General features: G+C 45.7%; 1 protein-coding gene across 2 annotated transcripts in view; it reads left to right on the top strand.

Annotated features, from left to right (window-relative positions):
- asz1 (ankyrin repeat, SAM and basic leucine zipper domain containing 1) overlaps nt 1–25,531 on the top strand; it is a 96,869-nt gene that overhangs the window by 38,465 nt on the left and 32,873 nt on the right. For both annotated transcript variants that reach the window (XM_038780835.1, XM_038780834.1), the window contains exons 3-8: nt 2,299–2,410; nt 5,707–5,818; nt 6,208–6,342; nt 7,304–7,431; nt 11,679–11,754; nt 12,311–12,367. In XM_038780835.1, coding sequence (XP_038636763.1) covers nt 2,299–2,410; nt 5,707–5,818; nt 6,208–6,342; nt 7,304–7,431; nt 11,679–11,754; nt 12,311–12,367 — 620 coding nt within the window. The remainder of the gene's footprint in view (nt 1–2,298; nt 2,411–5,706; nt 5,819–6,207; nt 6,343–7,303; nt 7,432–11,678; nt 11,755–12,310; nt 12,368–25,531) is intronic.

Raw genomic sequence — 25,531 nt, 5'->3', positions numbered from 1 at the left:
CAGCTCCCGCTGGTTAGTGGTGAGGCGCAGGTCTGGCAAATCAGTTAGCCAGTCACCCAGTGATGCCGAGAAGCTCGTGGAGGCTCATCCCTAGCACAAAGTGCCGTTAAATACGGGCCGTGATCTCACCAACGCGGCCAATCAAACCCAAAATGACACTTCAAAATGTTTCCGTTAAATTGAGCCCATATTCTCCAAACAAATAAGATCACTGCTCTGAAGAAGTCATACAGTCTCAAAACGTTAACTTTGATTCTCTCTCCACAGACGCTGTTAGGCCTGCTCAGTTTTTCCAGAATTTTCTGTTTTTAATTTCAGATTTCCAGCATCTGCAGTATTTTGCTTTTATTAAACGAGATCCTTTATTATTCGCTTATCTTTTAAATCTGTCATTTTTGCATTTTGTATAGTGAAAATTAAGCTTCTAATTAATCTGTTTTGGAGCTGATGATGATGTACAATATATTCTGTTTCTTTAAACTTGTCTATCTCCCAGTGGATTTTTGTGGAGTAACAGGAACGGTGCTGTGAAAACAATCAACTACTTGTAGCATTGTGAAACTATTCCTTCTGTTCCCTTATAATTCGCTTGGAGAAAGGGAAATTCTACACCTGTGACCTTATCATACAATGATTCAATTTTCCATCGCCATGCGAGTGAACCTATTTTACATTGTCCATTTCTGAATTTTTTTACAGGATGTGAGGAAGTAATTTTGAGAATATATGTTTAATGATTTTGATCTTTAGAAATGAGTTGGGGCAAGATCTCAAAGTTGAGTATTTTTCAGAGCTTTAGCTGTTGACAACTTTGAGACGTGACAATGGTGAGTAATGGAATAGGCTCACGGAGTTTTTCTGAGGGGCGGCACGGTACTGTTGCTTCACAGCACCAGGGTCCCAGGTTCAATTCCCGGCTTGGGTCACTGTGTGGAGTCTGCACGCTCTCCCCGTGTCTGCGTGTGTTTCCTCCGGTTTCCTCCCACAGGTCCTGAAAGACGTGCTGTTAGGTGAATTGGACATTTTGAATTCTGCCTCTGTGTACCCGAACAGGCGCCGGAATGTGACGACTAGGGGCTTTTCACAGTAACTTCATTGCAGTGTTAATGTAAGGCTACTTGTGACAATAATAGATTATTATTACAATTAAGATTATTATAAAGCTTATTATGTGGGTGAATGTTGCTGCAATTTGAACAGAAAACTGGAAAGAACCCCAAACCAAGAATTCACAAACTCTGTTGCCTATTTAATTTTCTGAATGGCTATGACGTAGGTTTGTGTAAAATCTCGGAGCTGCTTTGTTCCGTTGTATATGTTTCCACTTGTAAATTCTGCTTTTTAAATTGGCCACATCTGTGAACACAAGTGGATTCATGTAATTTGTAGTTGCTGAGCTGAAAGACGTTGCATGTAGTGAGCAGATGGTTACGGGTACGTTCAAGAGGGTAATCGGTGCTTGAGGCTGCGAAAGGAAGCAATTATTGTACATGCGTCAAAATTCCACCTCGGCTACTTTAACAAAAATAACTGTGCACAATTCATGCATTCATTCTGTGAATCCTGCCAAATATTTACATGGATTGTTAAATGTATTTTATATCGTGAACTGAAAGCTACTTGCTCTAAGTAGCCAGACTGCCTTTCCTACGTAAAATGGCAATATATTTTTTAAATTAGCTTTTTTTATATTTAGCTACATCAACTAAAACTTGCCAAACAGGTCTAATAGTTTTGATTTAACAGTATGTTGCATATTGAATTTGTCAGGGGGGTGCCTAAATCGCTGTGTTTCATCACACCTAAACTGTTTAATTCTTTAACACGTCAATATCACATTTAGTCAATAAAAATGCACTAGGGCAACACGGTGGTGCAGTGGGTTAGCACTGCGGCCTCACGGCGCCGAGGTCCCAGGTTCGATCCCGGCTCTGGGTCACTTTCCATGTGGAGTTTGTATGTTCTCCCCGTGTTTGCGTGGGTTTCACCCCCACAACCCAAAAGATGTGCAAGGTAGGTGGATTGGCCATGCGAAATTGCCCCTTAATTGGAATAAAAATATGAATTGGGTACACTAAATTTATATTTTTTTTAAATGCAGCAGTATATATTTTGCTTGAAGATTCAAATTTAATCATTAATTAATATTGGTGCAAATAACAGGTAGAGCTAGCTTAATTATCTGCATCAAAATGTTTAACAATATTCCTTTCCAGCTTTACATTTCATATTTTTTATATTTACTCTTGGTTTCCCTTTTTACAGTAAAATATTTTGTGTTTTTTATAAATTCTGTAGATCAGTATACAGTATTGATGGCTGCCTGTGCTAGTAACGAGGCAGAAGAAAAAGTGGCGAAGTGTACAGAGTTGCTGTTGTCCAGAAATGCAAATCCAAATACCTTGAGCAGGTATGAACATTTACTTTATTGCATTGTGGAACGGGACGAAGGAAGTGTTCAATCCTGCTCCAAGATTTCTGTCCTTTTCTAATTATGAAACTCGGCATGGTGTTACCATCGATCTAGAAGCAAATTTTTAGATGGCTGCGGCAGAGAGAATTAAGATGATGAAAGCAAGGAAATTAAGCAGGATACTTGCTCTCTATAATTCCTCATTCTTACAAAACTTTGTTGAATATCACTGGGATAGCCTGGTCGTTTCAGCTGATAACACACTTGAATTTCATGCAGCTTTGGGGCCTGTGTCCAAATACCAGGCTTGACATTTGCGGTCACGTCACCTTGGCCATGTATCTGACAACTTTGTGAGAGTCTTCCCCTCCTGGAATGTTTAGACCCTCCATGGAGATATCCATGGATAGGAAATCATAGTCTTTCGGGAGAAATCTACAATTCAAAAGCAGGGGTAAGAACAAGGCTGAAACAGCCCATATAAACATGTTGGGAATTTTAAAAAGATTTGGTTAAAATCAATGTGTTAGGTATTCTTATCATAACAATCCCACATATTTAGTCATTGTTTGGAATGGGTGTCGAGGCTGTGGTGCTGGGGAAAGCCCCTTCAGGACCTTCTGCGTCGAGGTAAATTACTCCTTCATTTGTTGCCATTTAATCTTGGTCATTCACACATGCAACTCTTTTTTAAAAAAAATTCCAATCATGGGACAATTTAACGTGGCCAATCCACCTACCCTGCACATCTTTGGGTTCTGGGGGTGAGACCTACGCAGACAGGGGGAGAATGTGCAAACTCCACACAGACAGTGACCCGGGGCCGGGAATGACCTGGGTCCTCGGTACCGTGAGGCTGCAGTGCTAACCACTGTGCCACCATGTTGCCCTGACACATGCAACGCTAACCAGTTACTTCACTGAATCAACTCTTTGCATAATATTCAATTATAGGTCCCTTCTTTATTTTGCAACCTTCAATCCTTGCTAAACAGCCTTTTTTAAAGGAGTGAGTGGGCTGAGTCTGTCCTATTAGCTGGTATTCTGTGGGTGTTTTAGTTATATTAATCTCTAATTTTGAAGTTTGCTAATTTTGCAAACAACTTTATATCTGTATATTCCCTCTCCTCGTTTTCACAAACCAAACTTATTAATGTCCTCCTGCTTTATTTGATATCTGCATATTTCCTTTTGTGCAAAATTGTTTTGGTTCTCTAAAAGGAAGGTTATAGGAGATAGGATTTCTGAAGTGATAATAACTAGCTTTCAAATAGTTTTAAAGTACTACAGAAACAAAAGCATGCCCATAAAAGCTCAGAGAGGACCTCTGGTGGTAGAAACATTTAAGACGTCATAGTACTGTACTGAATGGACCTCATGATTTGAACATTTCAAAACAGTTTTGGACCATGGTTACCCTTTCACCGACCGTGTCTTACAAATAAGCATTCTTGCCTCAGTCATTTGGGTATTCGGGAACCTTTCAACCAGTGAACATACAAAATCAAATCTGGCAACACCATTGCCATTGTGGGTTCTCTCATGATCACTACTTTCATAAACTCTTTGGGTGCCGCTGTTCACTTATACACAATTTTCAGAGTTCTATCAGGCTGAGTTGACTTCAGAGCTACTGTTAATGTTCCTCTGATTCTAAGAGCGGGTACATTTTATTCCAAACCTCACGTTAACTGTTAGAACATAGACATACAACATACAGTGCAGAAGGAGGCCATTCGGCCCATCAAGTCTGCACCGACCCACTTAAGCCCTCACTTCCACCCTATCCCGGTAACCCAATAACCCCTCCTAACCTTTTTTGGTCACTAAGGGCAATTTATCATGGTCAATCCACCTAACCTGCACATCTTTGGACTGTGGGAGGAAACTGGAACACCCGGAGGAAACCCACGGAGACACAAGGAGAATGTGCAGACTCTGCCCAGACAGTGACCCAGAAGGGAATCGAACCTGGGACCCTGGCGCTGTGAAGCCCCAGTGCTAATCGCTGTGCTACCATGCTGCCCTTGTGCTACCGTGCTGTTGAAAGCTTGATCCTAATCCCACTCAATGCTCATACATGTGGACTTCCAATAAAAGTTGAGCTTCTGTAACTCGGGGGTGCTGATGCTGATAGTGGCTTCTTTCACCATCCTTGCTGAGTTCAGCTAACTGGTTCAGCCTGACCTCGGTACTCATTGCTTTAACCAGTTCAGCTACCTGGAGAATGGCCCACTTTTCATTTCTATTATTAAAGTTTTATGCCAATTTTATCTTTCATTGTCGTTCACTTGAACACAGGCTCACACTGCTGATTACAGAACAATCTGTGGCTTTAGTTCAGTTACATGTAACTAACCATATTTTTGTTTACAGAGGTGTTGACTATCCTAAGCTTAAACACTACAGAATTTACTATTAGCTCTTGTACATTTTTGTGAGCTGATTGTATGGCCGGGGTAAAATGTTAGTTTGATTGAAGAAAACATTAAGGTTGGCAGAGTGGCACGATATTGGGAACCAATGGAGTAATCTATTGGGAAAACAAATCTAAATTAAATGGAGATTTACTTTCTTAATTCGGATCGATCTTTTTTGCCTGCATTATGTTGTATTAAACTGCTGTGCTGTACCATGTTTTAATTACTCGGGAAGGGCAAATTCAAACTTACGATGAGCATTGGGAACTTGTGATTTAAGTCACAAACTTCAGATGGTTGCTGACTGTGTTAAAAGAAGTGTTACCCAGAAACAGTTAGAAGAAGTAAAACCACTTTGCAAATCGCATCTCTCTCTTGGGCAGCACGGTACCACAGTGGTTAGCACTGTCGCTTCACAGTGCCAGGGTCCTAGGTTCGAATCCCAGCTTGGGTCACTGTCTGTGTGGAGTCTGCACGTTCTCCCCGTATTTGTGTAGGTTTCCTCCGGGTGCTCTGGTTTCCTCCCACAAATCCCGAAAGACGTGCTTGTTAGGTGAATTGGACATTCTGAATTCTCCCTCTGTGTACCCGAAGGGGCCGGAGTGTGGCAACTAGGTGCTTTTCACAGTAACTTCATTGCAGTGTTAATGTAAGCCTACTTGTGACAATAGAGGTTATTATTAATTCTCCAAGAAATACGATGGCTGAATCATTCTTAGTGAGTGATTAGTGATGGCACATTGAGTTTTAAATGATTCACATGTACAAGTGCGGTTCTGCGTTAAATGTACATTTTTAAAATTAAGTGCATCTGTGGTGATTTTAATGTTTCAGAAACGTGCATTTTGATGACAGGTTTTATTCTCCTTTCAGAAATCAGATGAGCCCACTGATGTACGCAGCTAGAGAAGGCCATACTCAGACCATTGCACTGCTGGTGGCTCAAGGTGCAGAAATAAATATCCAGGATGAAAATGGCTATACAGTATGCACCTCCAGTCAAGTTTCATTGTTTGCAATAAAATTTGAAAAATACCTTTGATTGAAAGTAACTCGACCCTATGCATGACTGCATTGTAACAAAAGCCAATTTTAAGTTACCTCATTCTAAACACATTTTGCTTCGGGCGGGGCAGGTGTGGCTAAGCTATGGCTCGAGCATTACCAGGTTATGGAAACATTACAGTCTGTGGATTAATTTTACAGAGGGAATAATTTTATTGTTGCATCCCATTCCTTGATAGGATTTTTTGGCTACTTTGTGAAAGTATATTATAGGTATGATAGCTGCAGTTGTTTAATCTAAAGATTATAATGGCTTGGAAAATTTTGTGCAGCCTCTGAAAATAGCCTTTTCTTTCCCATAACATTTAGGCGCTGACATGGGCATCAAGTCAAGGCCACCAAAGTGCAGTGCTGAAATTAATTGAGTTAGGAGCTGATAAAACATTGAAGACCAAAAATGGAGAGATGGCAGCTAATATTGCCAAGAAAAATCTTCATTCACAGGTAAGCACCAAGAATGCAAACAGGAATAATAGGAGTTGAATTTGTGTCAGCTGACTTTACTAGTGAAGTAGCAGTACTATTAGCGCTCTCTATAATATTTCATATTGGATTGTAAGAACCAATTGAAGAATAAAATTGGTTCTAGAAGAGCAGTAATCAGTTAAGCAATCGAAAGTCACTTTGTATGGGCAAAATATCAGATCAAACCAAATCCATTACCCCAAAATAAAAGTAAATTGATGGATGTGCAGTGGCTGCCCAATTTGAGCTACTGATGCCTGACTGATTGTGTTCGGCACGGGTAATTAAAATTTCTAGTTGAAAGTTCTGTTGTGCAACCAAATAATCCGTACGTTCTGCTTCGGTGCGGAAGGAGGCCATTCGGCCCATCAAGTCTGCACCGACCCTCTGTAAGAGGACCAACCTTGGCCTACTCCCCCGCCCTATAACCCTTGCACAACTTAGTCTGGACATCCCTAGGCAGTAGGGGGCAATTTAGCATGGTCAATCCACCCAATCTGCACATCTTTGGACTGAGGGAGGAAACCCACGCAGACATGGGGAGAACGCGCAAGCTCAGCACACACCCGAGACCGGAATTGAACCCCGGTCCTTGGCACTGTGAGGCAGCAGTGCTACCCTGTGTTGCTGTGCCGCCCATACCAGTAATGCTTGCGTTAGAGAAAGCAAAACAAAAAGCACAATACGCTTTTGCAATGTATTCGATTTGTTGTTGTCTGTGCTGATTAGCAGGCATGAAATATGTAAACTAGTGTAATAGGCTTTATTTTTGCCAAAATAGTTTATTACAAATTTAAACATGCTTAATTTTCAAATTTTAAATTAGTTGTTTGGAGATGGATGTGTGGACCCACTAATAACAAATGATGTATAATAAAGATCACTGTTTGATTCACTACAATTAAACAAAACACTTTATAAGGTTTCTTTCTCCCTCCAGTTATCATCGTTACTCACAGTGACTTCAAATTCATCTTTATTGGGAAAACTGCAGAATGTATCTAAAGAGGAGGCGATTTTCAAATACTTCGTAAATAATTCTAATATAGGAAAGAGCAACAAATTATGGTAATGGCTTGTAAGAGTCCTTCCTGTTTATTTCCTATTTTCTTTTATTACTTTTGGTCCATGGACCCATATTCGGAAAGTGCCTTTAAGCAGAGGACTCGCACTGAAGCAGCTTGCTTGTCAGGAAGTTGTGTTCCTAGGTTTTTATTGTGGAGAGGAGAAACAGACTCGTCAGCACCGGGTGAATCTGAGGAACCAGCTTTGTAGGAAGTTCGTTCGATTGGTTGGCTAGCAACTGGTGGGTTGTCGAGGGACAGTGTTCTGCCTGACAACAGTTAGTGATTAGTTCCTGCGTGATGCTTTCTCAGAGAACTTTGTGTCAGTGTTTGGACCTCCAAAAGTGAAAGGAACAGTCTCTCTTTGCCCGCTGCTGAAGTACAGAACTGTTTTGTTGTTTTAAAACCCGTGAATTCTTGGGATATCTTTGCTGTAAGCTTGAACTAATCCTGAATCTACAGAGAAAGTAGACAACTTTGCCAAAGAAAAACCTTCTCAAGCCTAGAAGGAAGAAGTACCGAAGTGAAAGCTTTAATGTCAGAAAGACATTAACTGGAAGCCATCCTTGTGTGTGTGTGTGTGTGTGTGTGTGTGTGTGTGTGTGTGTGTGTGTGTGTAAAGTTGCAAACCTGGTGACTTAAGTTTATTGGGCTCAGCTAAAGACCTCGGGTATTTAAAATAACATCTAATTTCACTTGTGTTGTGACTCTGGGTCAAGTGGGTGTGGAATTGACCGTGCACTAGCCGAGGGTGTTGTGACAGACTAAATATTGGTCAGCTTAAATCAGAGCGAGAAGAAATTGTTGGATGGAAATGGGTCTAGATGATAACTACTGAATATAAAGGGAATTACTATCTTAGTCCATTTTAACCTCGATTAAGTCATGAATTATGCAGTAGTTACAGGCACGTTCCCCAAGGAAGGGTGGTGGTGGTGTCCCCATGCATCTGCTGCCTTTGTCCTCCTAGGTGATAGAGGTCGCCGGTTTGGGATGTGCTATCTAAGGAGCATTGGTGAGCTCCTGCAGTGCATCTTGTAGATGGTTTACAGTGCTACCACTGTGCAGAGATGGTGGAGGGATTAAATGTTTTTGGATAGGGTGGCAATCAAGTGGGCTGCTTTGTCTTGGATGGTGTTGAGCTTCATGTGCGTTGTTGGAGCTGCACTCGTGCAGGCAAGTGGAGATTATTCCATCACACCCCTGTCTTGTAGATGGTAGACAGACTTTGAGGAGTCAGGATGCAAGTTACTCATCACATGATTCCTAGCTCTGACCTCTTGTTGCCACAGTTTTTAATATAGAAACATAGAAAATAGGAGCAGAGATAAATCATTCCACTCTTTGACCCTGTTCTGACATTCAATATGATCATTTCAATTCTCTTTCTCAATGCCGTAGTCCCACTTTCTCCTCCCGTACTCCTTGATGACTTTAGAGTCTAGAAATGTATCTATTTGCTTCTTAATCAGTGACTTCGCCTCTACAGCCTTCTGTTGTAGGAAATTCCACAGGTTCACCACTCTTAGTGAAGAGGTTTCTCCTCGACTCACACCTGAATGACCTACCTTGTATCCTGAGACTATATTCTAGACCCCCCCCCCCCCCCCCCCCCCCCCCCCCCCCCCCCCCCCCCCCCCCCCCCCGAGCCAGGGGAAGCATCATCCCTGCATCCAGTATGTCCAGCTCTGCCAGAACTTTAAATATTTCAATGCAGCCCCCCTCTCATTCTTTTGAACTCCAGCAAATGCAGCCCTAGTCGGCCCAATCACCTCCTCAGACAATCCTGCCATCCCAGGAATCAGTCTGGTGAACCTTCACTTCCAGCCCTGTGTTATAGAAGTGGGTTAATTAAGTTATGTGCATTGAAGTTGTGTGCAATTTCTCTTTAAGATCCAAGCCACGTGACATGGGTGACACCATCAGCTATTGTGTGGGCTTTTGGGCAGTCCAGTGCCAAACCTTGTACAGTGAAGAACGTCTCAATAAACCTCTGTTAATCTTGCATCAAGCCCTCGTGCAACGGCAATCTACTCCTTTGGTAATGTTTGCCTAAAGACATGGCAGTTCACAAAAAGAAAACTGCCGACGAGGGACAGATCAGAACAAAGAAAATCATTTTTTTTTCGAAAAGCGTTGGAGTGGAGCAGCGTCATCAGAACAACCAATCAACAGATAAACATAAGGTCTGAAATCGCTGGCATTGGAACTGGCAAGGTTTGGGGCCAGAAAATGCAAAGGAAAGGCCCGTACTGATTTTAAACCAGCAATCCGAGGAGTCAGGCTGCGGGGCTCACCAATTGCGGCTGAGTATGACAGGGAGGTAGAGCGGGAAGAGAACAAAAGCTGATCACAACTCGCATGGAAGTTAACGCTGATGAAAGTTAAAGCTGTTACAAATTGGTAATCCATCTTAAATTAACTAGACCACTGAATTAAGCGAAGGGGAGAGCATTCCGATACTGTGAAAAATGGTGGGAAATTTTGGCTTAATGGGCTCTTTTAGTGAAGACTTGGAGAACTGGAAAGCATATGCAGAGATGTTCCATTTTAGCCAACAAAATATCAGAAGAAATTAAAGTCCTTAAGTACAATCGGATGCAAAACTTTTAATTTGCTAAGAAGCTTTGCTCAGCCAGGGGTCTCCGGAGATAAGACATGAAGAACTGGTGAAAATACTAGAAGATCATTATTTACTATTGGGAAGAGGTTTCGATTTCATTGAAGGAATCTGTTGTAACAGGAAAATATTAGCAGTTCATTGCAACCCTCATGCGACTTAGAGTTTTTATGAATGTGGCAGTTCATTAGATGACATAATTCACAGCTCCAGCGTCCCTGGTTCGATTCCTGGCTTGGGTCACTGCCTGTGTGGAGTCTGCACATACTCTCCGTGTATGCGTGGGTTTTCTCCCACAGTCCAAAGATGTGGGGGTTAGGTGGATTGGCCATGCTAAATTGCCCTTGGTGTCCAAAGGGGTTAAGTGGGGTTACTGGATTGCAGAGATGGGGTGGGGGTGTGGGGTGCTCTTTCCAAGGGCCGGTGCAGACTTGATGGGCCGAATGGCCTCCTTCAGCACTGTAAATTCTATGAATTAAAGATTGTTTAGTGTGTGGTTTGACAAGTTAGACCATTCAAAGAAGGTTATCAACTAAGCATATTAGATATTGCTGTTTCAGTGGAGTTCGCAGCTGAGCAGACTTCTCAGCTCGGAGAAACCACAAGGATCTATAAACTGGCTGCCGCCCAGAGCTCTACCCAGCAACAGGCGTGTCTCGCTATGCAAAAGCGGGCCATTCACAGACTCATTGCTGGAGCATGGACAGCCAATGTAAAAATTGTAGTAGAACTGGCCACACAGCAAGAGCTTACTAGACTAAAGTAACTTCTCCAGAGAAGAACGCTTAAAGGAAGACACATAACTCGTTCAAAGGAAGAAACAAAACAGATTCAGCTAAGAAAATTCCTAATGTGGAAGAAAAGAACAACCACAATGAAACTAAAACAATTCATTCGGATGAATTAAAGTTGAACGTGCTATCAGTCCAAAGTGAGTCACACCGTTTTTGGGTAGTGCCAAAATTGAATGGGCAACCCTATTAAAATGGACGTCAATATGGAGGCTGTCATTTCCCTAATCCCTGACACCATCTATGAACGGAAACTTAAAACGGATATCCCAGTATGGAGGGATTGTCTTATGAGAAAGGTTAAACATGTTGGTTCTGTATTAATTGGAATTTAGACGAACAAGAGGTGATATCTCATTGAAACATATAAGATTCTTAAGGGGCTTGATAGGGTAAATTCTGAGAGGCTGCTTCCCCTCACAGGAGAGTCTCGGACCAAAGGGAATAGTCTCAGAATAATGGGGCGTCAATTTAAGCCTGAGATGAGGAGGTATTTCTTCTCTTGAGGGTTGAGAGTCTTTGAAACTTCTTGCCGCAGAGAGCTGTGGGGGCGGAGTCCTTGTGTATATTTAAGGCTGAAATAGACAAATTGTTGATCAGTAAGGGAATCCAGGATTACGGGGAAAGGGCAGGAAAGTGAGGAATGTCTCATCAACCAAGTTCCTATTGAATGGCGTAGCAAGCTCGAGGGGCCGATTGGCCTGTTCCTGTTCCTATTTCTTATGCTCTTATATGTACATAGAACCCCATGGTATTTAGATTTTTGTAAATAATGTTTGATGTTTTAACCATTGTGCTTTTTCCTGCTGTATATTAAAATATTTGATCAATTTTGTATAGTTCAACTTCAAACTTTGGTGATGTAGAACTGTTTCTATCTGGGCTTGAACTTGAACACCTTCAGGGATTATTTGAGGTACGTTTGTTCATTTTATTGATAACTGAACATATTTATTTTAACATTGGCATTTTGTATAAACGCTGAGCTATCTATTAAATTTCCTTTTGTGATTTCTACATTTATTTTGGATAAATGCCAAACCTTTTAATAAATGTTCTGAAGTACAAGCAAGCCTAATTATTAAAATTTGATGCAAAAAGTAATTTTGTTATGAGGGATAGCTTATCAAAGTTTGAGATATTTTACCAATTACATAATAGAACTCCCAGGAAGGCCGATATAGAAGTTCCAGGAAGGCCAATATAGAAGTTGATTTGTGAAAAGTTTGCTAGAGCTTCTTAAACCTAAAGTATCTAATTACATAGTTTATTAGGATATAATAGAAGATAGAACTTAGAATTAATTGATTATGCAAAGGTGAATGATTGTTTTACAAGCTGCTAAATTGGCATTTTATAATATAGTCGCATGTTACTGTCCCTCACTGGTGGTTTGATGCCATGTCATTAAAAGAGAGCATCTGTAAAATATACTGACTTTTTAAAATGCCTTCTATTATTACTTTCTGTAGGAGAATGATATATCTTTCAGAGGACTCCTGACAATGGGGAAAGAAGATCTTGAAAAGGTTTGCTCACCAGTTTTTAAAGAAAAATATATATTTTAGTTAAAGAACTAAAGCAGCATGGTAGCACAGTGGTTAGCAGTGTTGCTTCACAGCGCAAGGGTGCCAGGTTCGATTCCCGCTTGGGTCATTGTCTGTGCAGAGTTTGCACGTTCTTCACATGTCTGCGTAGGTTTCCTCTGGGTGCTCCCGTTTCCTCCCACAAGTCCCGAAAGACATGCTTGTTTGGAGAATTGGACATTCTGAATTTTCCCTCTGTGTATCCAAACAAGCGCTGGAATGTGGCAACTGGGGGAGTTTCACAGTAACTTTATTGCAGTGTTAATGCAAGCCTACTTGTGACAATAATAAAGATTATTATTAGTAGTAGTAGTCATACGTCTTCACAAAGCATGACTAAAAGAACTTGATTTCTCCTTATTGCCAGTGTAATTATTATTTTGTTTTTGCCAAAACGTATGATTTCTTATTTAGTATTAAGAGTTCTGGGATCGTTTAAGTATTCTTCTAAATGAAGTATTTTTAACATTTATCAATTTGAACACATTGACCCCACGATAAGGAGTCAGTTCCTTTGTTAACATTTGAACAGTTGCTCCGTGCCAGTACAGGTATAAGGGGCTTGACAGTATCGGTATATCTATGACACCCACTATAGTAAACCAAAATATCTGGCACCATTCTGCTTCTTGATCTTATTTACAAACTTTGAACCATGTTTGCAATGGTCTTTCACCAGAAATAACACCAACATTTTGTTGTAACTGAAAGAAGTGGTATTATGCAACCTTACAGTGTTTAAGCTGTGCATCACTTAATTCATTTGTGTTATCATCCTATCAGGATGTCACTTATAAGAAGGAGCAGCTGTGATCAGTATGATCAAGGTGGTAAGGCTGGTAGAAGGAGGGAACCCTGGATAACCCTAACCCTAAATTATTGAGGCCATGGTCAAAAGGAAGAAGGAGGCATATGACATGTATAGGCAGGTGGGATCAAGTGGATCCCTTGAAGAGTATAGGGCTTGTGGGAAAAGCCCTATACCCCGGGACCTGATTCAATGAATCTCAGGATATTGTGAGAAGCTAGGGAGGAAACTGCCGGCCTCAAAGCTGAGATATTTTAATCATCGACAGCCGCAGGAGAGGTGCCTGAAGATTGGAGGGTAGCAAATGTTGTGACCTTGTTTAAGAAGGGCTGTAGGGATGAGCCTGGGAACTACAGACCGGTTAGCCTTACTTCTGTAGTGGGTAAATTGTTGGAAGATATTCTGAGGAACAGGATCTATCGCCATTTAGACAGGCAAGGGCTAATTAGGGAAAGTCAGCATGGCTTTGTAAGGGGAAAGTCATATCTCACCAATTTGATTGAGTTTTTTGAAGGGAGCCTTTCCCTTTTCCCAAAGGTAGAGGAGTCTAGAACTCGAGGGCACAGGTTTAAGGTGAGAAGGGAAGACACAAAAGAGACCAGAGGGGAAATTTCTTCACACAGAGGGTGGTGAGCATCTGGAATGAGCTGCCAGAGGCAGTGGTAGAAGCCAGTACAATTTTTTCCTTTAACAAACAGACATGGGCAGGGTGGGTATAGATGGATATGGGCCAAATGTGGGCAAGTGGGACAAGCTTAATGTTAGAAACTGGGCAGCATGGACAAGCTGGGCCAAAGGGTCTGTTTCCATGCTGTAAACATCTATGACTCTAAGATGAACGCTATGAACTTTATTTGCTGTGAAAGGTTTACAAGAAAACCACATATACTATTTGGGCGAAAAGTTGTGAAAACTGCCTGTTCATCAAAAAGCTTAACAGGTAATAACATTAGAGAGTAAGCAAAATCTTACTCATGGGGCAGAAGTAAGAGATTGTTGGGGTTGAATGGAAAATATCAACTCGTCTAATATCACAGATCAGTAAAATGGGTGGAATAGCCTTCAGAAGGTAAAAACAAATCATCAGGGATCAAAGGGGAAGGTGTTAGAACAAGGGATAGAGTGAGCAACTTGTCCTGTCCCAGCTGGGTAGTGTAGAATTAAAATTCCTACAGTGCCAAAGGAGGCCATTTGGCCCACTGGGTCTGCACCGATCCTATGAAAGAGAACCCTTCCTAAACCAGCTCCACTGCCCTATCCCCATAATCTAACTTGCACATTCCTGGACATTTAAGGGGCAATTTTATCATGGCCAATCCACCCAAACTACATATCCTTGGATTGTGAGAGGAAGCACATGCAGTCACTGGGAGAACGAGCAAACTCCACACGAACAGTCACTCAAGGCTGGAATTGAACACCTGTCCCTAGCGCTGTGAGGCAGCAGTGCTGACCACTGTGCCATCCCCCTATATATGATCTCCCATGCCTCCCCCTTGAACAGGTTAAGAGATGCATAACAGTTTCATAGTAACAATCGAAACAAACCTGTTGGATTTTAACCTGGTGTTGTAAGACTTCTTACTGTGCTCACCCCAGTCTAACTTCACTTCACTTCACGTTTAGTCTGTGAGGTCAGGGGTGAGATTTTTCTGTGAGCCTATTGGGATACTTCATCAGTTGCAACTTTTACTATCTAAATTGTCTTGGACTGTCAAACCCCTAGAATTATGTGGTACACCCATGTTACTGTCCTACAATCTCTACTGTGCTCAGAACCCAATTTGATAATTACAATGGCTCACACATGGTTTATCATTTGTGTTATGATCACCGTAGTGGCTGGTAACATTTAAAAAGTAATTCAAGCTTTCAGATAACAGCTGAAAAGGATGGCACAGGAAGATTTCACATTTTTAAGACCTTTTCTGTAACACATGATTAAAGCACTATGGACTAATACCTTTTTTGTAGGCGGGTGCATAACGTTTTGAAGTAATCTCTTATGAATGAATGATGGCTCAAATGTGCTTCATGACATTTGTAAAACCTCCGAACTTCTTTACAGTTTATGGAAACAAATGTGACTTTTTCATTACTTAAAATGTCTTTGGAAAGTCAGTCGCTCAAAATTACTTTGTTAATTATAAAGAGCAAGGGGAAGGGGCTGCGGAAAATTCTCCAAGGTTTGAGATGCCCTGCTCCCGTGCATCCAGCTGGGAAAATGATGAGCCTAAGCAACAATTATATTAATTATTTATGTATGAAGTGATAAAATGCAGTGGGACAGCCTTTTAATAACTGATCTATACAGACATTTTTGTTTGATTCAGCCAATGTCCTTTTAGTTGGACAAATTTAGTCAAGTAGGCACAATGCACAATGTACTTCACTGCTGCCTTAGAACCTCATGACACCTGATGTGGTAGTCACTTCCTGACTGCCATCGGGACCAAAATGAGAATACAGTAAGCGCACTTGAATTGCTTCCTGGCTATCGCCTAACTCAAGCCATCAAAGCAACGATGTTTTGATAAACAGGTTAGGCTGTTTTCTGGATAGTAAACAAACACAGGTGATGTATAATGCTTGTAACCATTTGGTTAGGGCAGGCACCCTATCCAATTTACGTGATTGTCCAGACAAGCCATGCAAGTGAATGTATTGTAAAAGGAGAAAAACATTAGTCTATGACAAGTTAATTGTTTAAATATTTAACTGAAAATAACAGCTCCAAATCAACACTTTTTTAAAGCTGGAATATTATTTAATGTTTTCAAAAGTATTACAACGCACTTTGCAAGATCATCGTTTTTAACTTTGTCTTTGCCCTTCATCCAGGTTTTTGAATATTAAATAAAAGGAACAAAGAATGAGAGTTTTGCCTTGTTTTTTTCTTTTTGTTAGTAGCAACTTGCACAATAGTGTAATCCAGGGCATAACACTATTATCCTCTTTTGCTATGAATAGCAAATTATTTATGTATGAAGTGATAAAATGCAGTGGGATAGCCTTTTAATAACTGATCTATACAGACATTTTTGGTTGATTCAGCCAATGTCCTTTTAGTTGGAAAAATTTAGTCAGCCATGGAAGTAGGCACAACTCACTGCGGAGTTGGAGCTCTCTGGCACTGTATCTCTGTCATGTCCAGGCATCTGGATCGCAGAGTGTGTACTCTGCCTGCTGGATATTGCCACCTTCTCCTGCCCCTTCTCCCTTGCAACACGTGCCAGGCTTCCACCTCTTGACCCTGAGGGTAGACTCTAGGTCAGTACCTGTGGGCAGCTGCCCCCCCCCCCCCCCCAAAGATGCAACCCCCATATCGGACCTGATGCTTGCACAAGCTTTGGCAAGGAAATGGCCTTCCTGCAGAAGACCCTTGCAAATATTTCATCCCTCTAGAATGATCCAAATAAGCATTAATATTCCAAAAACTATTATCTACACGCTAGCATTGGACTTCAAAACTCCTAACGACTCACCTGCACAAACTCTTCTGGGCCTTCTATCCCACCCTGGATGTAGAATGATTGAAAAAGAGGGGAGGGCACAGTTTTTGATGCTGCCAACCCAGTCAGAGGTCAGGGATTGCGAGTTAAGCCCCTCTGATCAGAGGAGAAACACTTCTGGTTGGCTCCCATGCCACTACCCTCGCTCTCCCCTCCCTCCCAGAACAAGGATGGAGTCCACCACGTTCTCGCATTTCATCCCACAAGCACAGTATGCAAAGCATAATCCTCCGCCATTTTCGCCAACTCCAGCGTGATGCCACCACTAAACACATCTTCCCTTCACTCCCTCTGTCAGCATTCCACAGAGACCATTCCCTCCAAGATAATCTAGTCCACTCCTCCACCATACCCAACTCCTCTCCCATCACCCATGGCACCTTCCCATGCAATCGCAGAAGGTGTAACACCTGCCCCTTTACCTCTTCCATGCTTAACATCCCAGGCCCAAAACACTCATTCCAGGTTAAGCAGCGTTTCACTTGCACCTCATTCAATCTGGTCTATTGCATTCGCTGCTCCCAATGTGGCCGTCACTACATCGGAGAGACCAAGCGCAGACTGGTGATCGCTTTGCTGAGAACCTTCAGTTTGTGCGCATTCAGCACCCTGACCTACCCGTTGCTTGCCATTTTAACACAAGACCCTGCTTCCATGCCCACATGTCTGCCCTTGGCCTGCTGCAATGTTCCAGTAAAACTCAACCCAAACTGGAGGAGGAACATCTCATCTTCCGGTCTCAACATCGAATTCAACAACTTCAGATGATTAGCTCTACCCCACCTCGACCCATTTGTTTTCATCCCCTTTCTTTTACCATTTCTTCTTGTCTTTCTTTATATATATTTAACCCCACCCCATCTTATTCACCTTTCCTTACTCTTTCTCCCCTTTGCTTCCCCTCCCCCTACATCTGTCACAGTTTACCCTCTGATGTTAGTTTCTCTGCTGTTTGGCCTTACACGCCTTTTGTTCTCTCTGGGGACTGCCATTAGCACTCTTTCCCGTGGTTTCTGTGGCTATTAGCACCCCCTTTCCCTGGGTTTCTGTGACTATGACTCATCTTTCACTCTCATTCCACAGTATAAATATTTCCCACTTTCTCACTCTTATAGCTTTGACAAAGGACTCAAAATGTTAGCTCTTTTCTCTTTCTACAAATGCTGCCAGACCTGCAGAGATTTTCCAGCATTTTCTCTTTGCTTTTAGATTCCAGCATCCGCAGTAATTTGCTTTTGACCTATCAGTTGCTCCTGGTCAATGAATGGAAGCCATTTGGCCAGTTATGAATGGCATGGTGAATTGCAATGTGCCATAGCACGAAACAAGAGCGTTGCAGCATCACTGCAGGCAAGCTGTGTATGTTGCACTCACCTCTAAATCACGAGCAAACTGAGGTCTAATTTGTTCACGCCACACCCGGGCCCTCAGGAGGCCATATTCGGGGTGTCGGACCAGCCGAGGTTGGAAACGGGCGTGGAGGCAGATGTTGTAGCCTTCGCCTCGTTGATCGCCCGAAGGTGGATCCTGTTAGGGTGGAGATCAACCTCTCTACCCTGTACCCTGGCGTGGAGTGCGGACCTGCTGGAATTCTTTTTTTTTTTTAAATAATTTTTATTGAAATTTTTCGATACAAACATTTACCCCTACTACATTTTAAATTATAACACAACAAATCCCCCCTGGAAAATCCTCCCCACGCCCTCCCCCGCGCGCACCCCCCCCCAACCCTCTCCCCCCCCCCCCCCCCCCCGCGCTACCAGTCTAGCAACCAAACCGTTTCTCCCTTTCTGCCGATGGCCTCGGGCAGTCATTGCCCGCGACCCCCCGCTGACGTGCTCCCTTCGTTGCTATCCCCCCCCCCCCCCTCCCTCCCCCCCCCCCCCCCCCTTTCTCCCCGGGTTGCTGCTGTTTCGGCCTCCAGTTCCTATCTCTGATCCAGAAAGTCAAGGAAGGGCTGCCACCGCCGGAAGAACCCCTGTACCGACCCTCTCAGGGCGAATTTGATTCTTTCCAATTGGATGAAGCTTGCCATGTCGTTTAACCAGGTGTTAACACTTGGTGGCCTTGTGTCCCTCCACTGAATCAAGATCCTTCTCCGAGCTACCAAGGACGCAAAGGCCAATATTCCGGCCTCCCTTGTCTCCTGTACTCCTGGCTCCACCCCAACCCCAAAAATCGCTAGCCCCACCCTGGTTTGACCCTGGTTCCCACCACTCTCGATACCGTCCCCGCCACCCCCTCCCAGAACTCTTCCAGTGCCGGGCACATCCAGAACATATGTACATGGTTCGCAGGGCTTCCCGAACACCTAACACACCTGTCCTCACCCCCGAAGAACCGACTCATCCTAGTCCCCGTCATATGGGCTCTGTGCAGCACCTTAAATTGGATGAGGCCCAACCTTGCGCACGACGACGACGAATTGACCCTCTCTAAGGCATCCACCCATGTCCCATCTTCTATCTGCTCTCCCAGCTCCGCTTCCCACTTGTCTTTCAGCTCCTCTATCGATACCTCCTCCACCTCCTGCATTATTTTGTAGATGTCCGAGACCTTCCCTTCTCCGACCCAGACCCCTGACAGCACCCTATCACTCACCCCTCTATCGGGAAGCAAGGGAAATCCTTCCACCTGTCGTCTGGCAAATGCCTTCACCTGCAGGTATCTAAACGTGTTCCCCGGGGGGAGCTCAAATTTCTCCTCCAGCTCTCCCAGGCTCGCAAACCTCCCCTCTATGAACATGTCCCTCAGTTGCCTGATGCCCGCCCTGTGCCAGCTCTGGAATCCCCCGCCAGTGTTCCCCGGGACAAATCTGTGGTTCCCTCTCAGTGGCGCCGCCATCAGACCCCCCACTTCCCCCCTGTGTCGCCTCCACTGCCCCCAGATTTTAAGGGTGGCCGCCACTACCGGACTCGTGGTATACCTTGTGGGGGGGAGCGGCCATGGTGCCGTTACTAGCGCCCCCAGGCTTGTATTGCCGCAGGACGCCCTCTCCATACGTTTCCAAGCTGCCCCCTCCCCCTCCATCACCCACTTGCGCACCATCGATGCGTTCGCCGCCCAGTAGTATCCGGAAAGATTGGGTAGCGCTAATCCTCCACTGTCCCTACTCCGTTCCAAGAAAATCCTTCTCACTCTAGGGGTGCCATGTGCCCACACATAGCCCATAATGCTGCTAGTTACCTTCTTGAAGAAGGCCCTGGGGAGAAAGATGGGCAAGCACTGGAACAGAAACAAGAACCTCGGGAGGACCGTCATTTTGACTGACTGCACCCTCCCTGCTAGCGACAGCGGTACCATGTCCCACCTCTTGAACTCCTCCTCCATCTGCTCCACCAGCCTTGAAAAGTTCAGCTTGTGGAGGGTCCCCCAGTTCCTTGCCACCTGCACCCCCAAGTACCTGAAGCTCTTTACTGCTCTCTTAAAGGGGAGCCGCCCAATTCCCTCCCCCTGATCTCCCGGGTGTATCACAAAGACCTCACTTTTACCCACATTTAATTTATATCCCGAAAAGTCCCCAAACTCCGCTAGTATTTCCATTACCTCCGGCATTCCCCCTTCCGGGTCCGCCACATATAACAACAAATCATCCGCATAGAGTGATACCCGATGTTCCTCCCCTCCCCTTGTCAGTCCTCTTCACCCCCCTGAACCCCTCAGTGCCATCGCCAACGGTTCGATCGCTAATGCAAATAGTAAGGGGGATAGGGGGCATCCCTGCCTGGTACCTCGATGGAGCCCAAAATACTCTGACCTCCTCCCGTTTGTAACCACACTCGCCATCGGGGCCGAATACAGCAGCTTCACCCACTTGATAAATCCCTCCCCAAACCCAAACCGTTCCAGCGTCTCCCACAGGTATTCCCACTCCACCCTATCGAATGCCTTCTCCGCATCCAGTGCTACCACTATCTCAGCCTCCCCCTCCACTGCTGGCATCATAATCACATTCAACAGTCTCCGGACATTTGTGTTAAGTTGTCGTCCCTTTACGAACCCCGTCTGGTCCTCATGGATTACCCCTGGCACACAATCCTCTATTCTGGTTGCCAGGACCTTTGCCAACAGTTTGGCATCTACATTCAAGAGGGAGATAGGCCTGTAGGACCCGCACTGTACAGGGTCTTTGTCCCGCTTCAGGATCAAGGAGATCAGGGCCTGTGACATTGTCGGGGGCAGAACCCCCCCCTCTCGCGCCTCATTGAAGGCTCGCACCAGCACTGGACCCACCAAGTCCACATACTTCTTATAAAATTCCACCGGGAACCCATCCGGCCCCGGCGCCTTCCCCGCCTGCATCTGGCCTATCCCTTTAACTAGCTCCTGCAGCTCTATCGGCGCCCCCAGCCCCTCCACCCGTTCCTCCTGGACCTTTGGGAACCTCAATCTATCGAGGAAGTTCTCCATTCCCCCCCTCCTCCTGGGCGGCTCAGACCGGTACAATTCCCTGTAGAAATCCCTGAAGACCCCGTTCACCTCTTGCCCCTTCTGCACTACGTTCCCTCCCTTCTCTCTCACTCCCCCAATCTCTCTGGCTGCATCTCGCTTGCGCAGCTAGTGTGCTAGCATCCTGCTCGCCTTTTCCCCGTACTCATAGACCGCGCCCTGTGCCCTTCTCCATTGCGTCTCCGCCTTCCTAGTGGTCAGTAGGTCAAACTGGGCCTGTAAACTGCGCCGCTCCCTCAACAGCCCCTCCTCTGGTGTCTCCGCATATCTCCTGTCCACTTCTATAAGTTCCCCCACCAGTCTCTCCCTCTCCTGCCTCTCCTTCCTTTCTCTGTGTGCCCTTATGGAGATCAGCTCTCCTCTGATCACTGCTTTCAGGGCCTCCCAGACTACCCCCACCTTCACCTCGCCCGTGTCGTTCGTGCCCAGATATCTCTCAATGCCCTTCCGGACCCTTCCGCACACCTCATCGTCCGCCAGCAGCCCCACATCCAGGCGCCACAACGGGCGCTGGTCCCGTGCTTCCCCCAGTTCTACCTCTACCCAGTGTGGTGCATGGTCCGAAATCGCAATGGCCGAGTACTCCGTGTCCTGCACTCTCGAAATCAGCCCCCTGCTCAGTACAAAAAAGTCTATTCTGGAGTACACCCTGTGGACGTGGGAGAAAAAAGAATACTCCCTCGCCCTTGGCCTGCCAAATCTCCAAGGGTCTACCCCCCCCCCATCTGCTCCATGAACCCCCTTAGCACCTCTGCCGCTGCCGGCCTCCTATTCGTCCTGGAACTCGATCTGTCCAGCCCAGGGTCGAGCACTGTATTGAAGTCCCCCCCCATGATCAGGCCCCCTGCCTCCAGACCCGGAATGAGGCCCAACAGGCGCCTCATAAAACCCGTGTCATCCCAATTCGGGGCATACACATTCACCAGCACCACATTCTCTCCCTGCAGCCTACCCTTCACCAACACGTACCTACCCTCCTTATCTGCTACCACCTGCGCCGCCACGAACGACACCCTCTTTCCCACCAAAATCGCCACCCCCCGGTTCTTTGCGTCCAAGCCTGAGTGGAACACCTGACCCACCCACCCCCTTCTCAGGCGTACCTGGTCTACTACTCTCAAGTGAGTCTCCTGCAACATTGCCACATCCGCCTGCAGTCCCTTTAGGTGTGAAAAAACCCTTGATCTCTTGACCGGCCCATTCAGCCCCCTCACGTTCCAAGTAATCAACCGGGTCGCGGAGCGACCCGTCCCTTTCCCCTGTCTATTAGCCATGTCCTGTCCCCTGTTCGCCCCGGGTCGACCCTCCCCTTCTGACCCGTTCCCCATGGCGATGGCCCCCCCCCCTCTCTCCTCCCGTTCTTCCCTTCCCGTCCTCGGCCTTTCCAGCAGCAACCCGGTATCCCCCCCTAACCCCCCTTCCCCCCCCCCCCGGCTAGGACCCCTCCTAGCCGCGGTGTATCCACCATCGTACTCCCGAGAGTCAGCTGGTTTTCGCTGACCCGGCTGCCCCTGCCACACTCCGACTCCTCCCGATGTGGGGGGGGAGGGGCCTCCCCCCCCCCCCTTGCCATCCCTCTCTGACCCCGCTTCAGCGCGGGAAAAGCCGCCATTGCTGGCCACACCCCACTCTTCTCTCCTCCCCCTTCCTCCGTCCCGCGCGCGGGAAACAGGGGAAAGCCCGCGCTTTCGCCCGGCCACACCCTACCCCGCCATCTTCAATTCCACCCCCGTCCCCATCCACGCCGATAAAAAAGCCCCCTTAAAACGAGAGGAAGAAAAAAGAGAAAAAGAAAACACGCATAACCAACTTGCACCCCCCCCGTCCCGCCTCCCCAACTTAACAATATAACAATATAAATAACAAATCTCAAATAAATACATAAATACATAACTATGCCTGCATAACTAAATAACTAAATAACTACCCAATAATAACGTATTTAACCATCACCCTCCATCGAACAGAACAGTAACCATAACCCTTAAAGAACAGATCAAAAAACAGTAAAAAAGCCCCCCCTACAACAACAATAATTAAGGGAAGTTGGCAACGGGAAGAGACACACAAAAAGGAACAAAGAAACCCCCCATAACACAAGTTTCAAAGAAACCAAACGATCCATCAACTTTAACCAAGTTCCGACCTGGCCTAAGAAAGACATGGGCCACTTGATCAGTCAAGGGTACTCGGGCGGCCTCGACCGCCGGCGTTCCCAAGTTCTAGTTCAGGTCCAGCTTTTCCTCCCGAACAAAAGTCCATGCCTCCTCTGGGGTCTCAAAGTAATGGTGCTGGTCCTTGTAGGTGACCCACAAGCGCGCTGGCTGCAGCATTCCGAACTTGATCCTCTTTGCGTGCAGCACCGCCTTCGTCCGGTTAAACCGGGCCCGCCGCTTTGCCACCTCCGCACTCCAGTCCTGATATATCCGCACCGTCGAATTCTCCCATTTGCTGCTTTTCTCCCTCTTGGCCCACCTCAGCACTTTCTCCCGATCACAGAAACGCTGGAATCGCACCAGCACCGCCCTCGGGGGCTCGTTCGCCCTAGGCCGCCTAGCCATGACCCGATATGCTTCTTCCAGCTCCAGGGGCGATGGACCGGCCCCCTCTCCCATCAGGGAGCTCAGCATCTCCGCTACATATTTCGGGAGATCAGGCCCCTCCAGGCCTTCTGCTAGGCCCAGGATCCTCAAGTTCTTCCGCCTCATTCGAGTGTCCAGCTCCTCAAAGCGGCTCTGCCATTTCAGGTGGAGTGCCTCGTGCACCTCCACCTTTCCCACGAGGACCGTGGCCTCCTCCTCCCTTGCAGTCATCTCCTGCTGCAGCTCTCTTATCGACGCCTCTTGGGTCGCCTGGGCCCCCATCAGCCTTGTGGTCGTCGCGTTCATAGACTCTAAGAGTTCCACTTTCAGCTCCGTAAAACACCGGAGGAGAGCGGCCTGCTGCTCCTCCGCCCATTTTCTCCAATCTTCTAGTGCGCCACCGGCCGCCATTTTGGTCCTCTTCCCCCGCTTTTTTCGGGGAGCTGCTGCCGCTTTTTTTGTCGCCCCACTCCGAGTACCGACCATAAAGTTGGTCTCACTCTCCTCAGGGAGCCTTCCCCCACCGGGATTCGTCTTTACAGTACCGTCGGGGCCCTCCAATCGGCCCTTAAACACCTTTGTCGCAGGAGCTGCCAAATGTGCGACTTAGCTGGTCATAGCCGCAACCGGAAGTCCCTGCTGGAATTCTTGACGCTTGAAAAGGTCAAATTTGAATTGAGGGGAAGGATGAAGGGGTTCTACAATTCATGGGCGTTATTAGTTATGCACTTTCGAGAATTGGATCACATCGAACGTTAGGGGGGTTGGGAGGGTTAGGGGGAGAAGGACTGTATGTGTTAATGGTGACTATGGGTGATTCCTGATTCCTTTTCGTTAGTTTATATTAACATGTGGGCTGCTGTTTGGGGGTTTGGTGGGAGGATGGGAGTGTTGTTATTGATATGGGGATTGACATTACATTCGTTACTGATTGTTGTTTATTGTTGGGTGTAAATTTGGGAGAAAATGTCAAAAAGGAGAATAAATGTTTTTTTTTTAAAATGAGTGGAAAATGAATGTTATTGGTATTCACACCACCAGGCAGCTGGATAACTGACCCGCCATTAAAACCCCATTGGGAGAATAGCAAACTTTTTATGCTGGTAAGTTTCTGACTTCATGCTTGCCATGGGAATTTGCTTGGAAGGGAGTAAGGACATGTGGATGGTGAGGGATACAAGGGAGTGACCAACGATAGCTTTGTCAATTTGATTTATTTTTTTTATATAAATTTAGATTAGCCAATTATTTTTTCCAATTAAGGGGCAATTTAGCGTGGCCAATCCACCTACTCTGCACATTTTTGGGTTGTGGGGGCGAAACCCACGCAGACACGGGGAGAACGTGCAAACTCCACACGGACAGTGACCCAGAGCCGGGATCGAACCTGGGACCTCAGCGCCGTGAGGCGGTTGTGCTAACCACTAGGCCACCGTGCTGCCCTCAATTTGATTTATTTAGGCGTTCCAGAATTCTAACCCAGCAATGAAGAAACTGTGTTACATGTCCAAGTCAGGGCAATGTGCGACGCGAGAATGTGTTTTCGGGGGGTGAAATGGGTGGTGGGGGTAGTGATGGGTGGTGTTCCCAAGCACTGTTATTGTTCCAGTTGGAGTAGAGTAAGAGGTGCTGTCGAAGAAACCTTGGTGAGTTGCAGTATATCTTGTACACGGCACACTGCAGATAAGGTGCATCGGAGCCACTGAAGATGGTATGATTGAAGGGTTGACCTTGAATATGGCAGGGAGAGTCTGAA

This window comes from Scyliorhinus canicula, chromosome 20, assembly GCF_902713615.1.
Source record: "Scyliorhinus canicula chromosome 20, sScyCan1.1, whole genome shotgun sequence".
NCBI lineage: Eukaryota > Metazoa > Chordata > Chondrichthyes > Carcharhiniformes > Scyliorhinidae > Scyliorhinus > Scyliorhinus canicula.
Note: the sequence above shows the minus strand (reverse complement) of the source record. Positions and strands in the feature narration are given on the sequence as shown.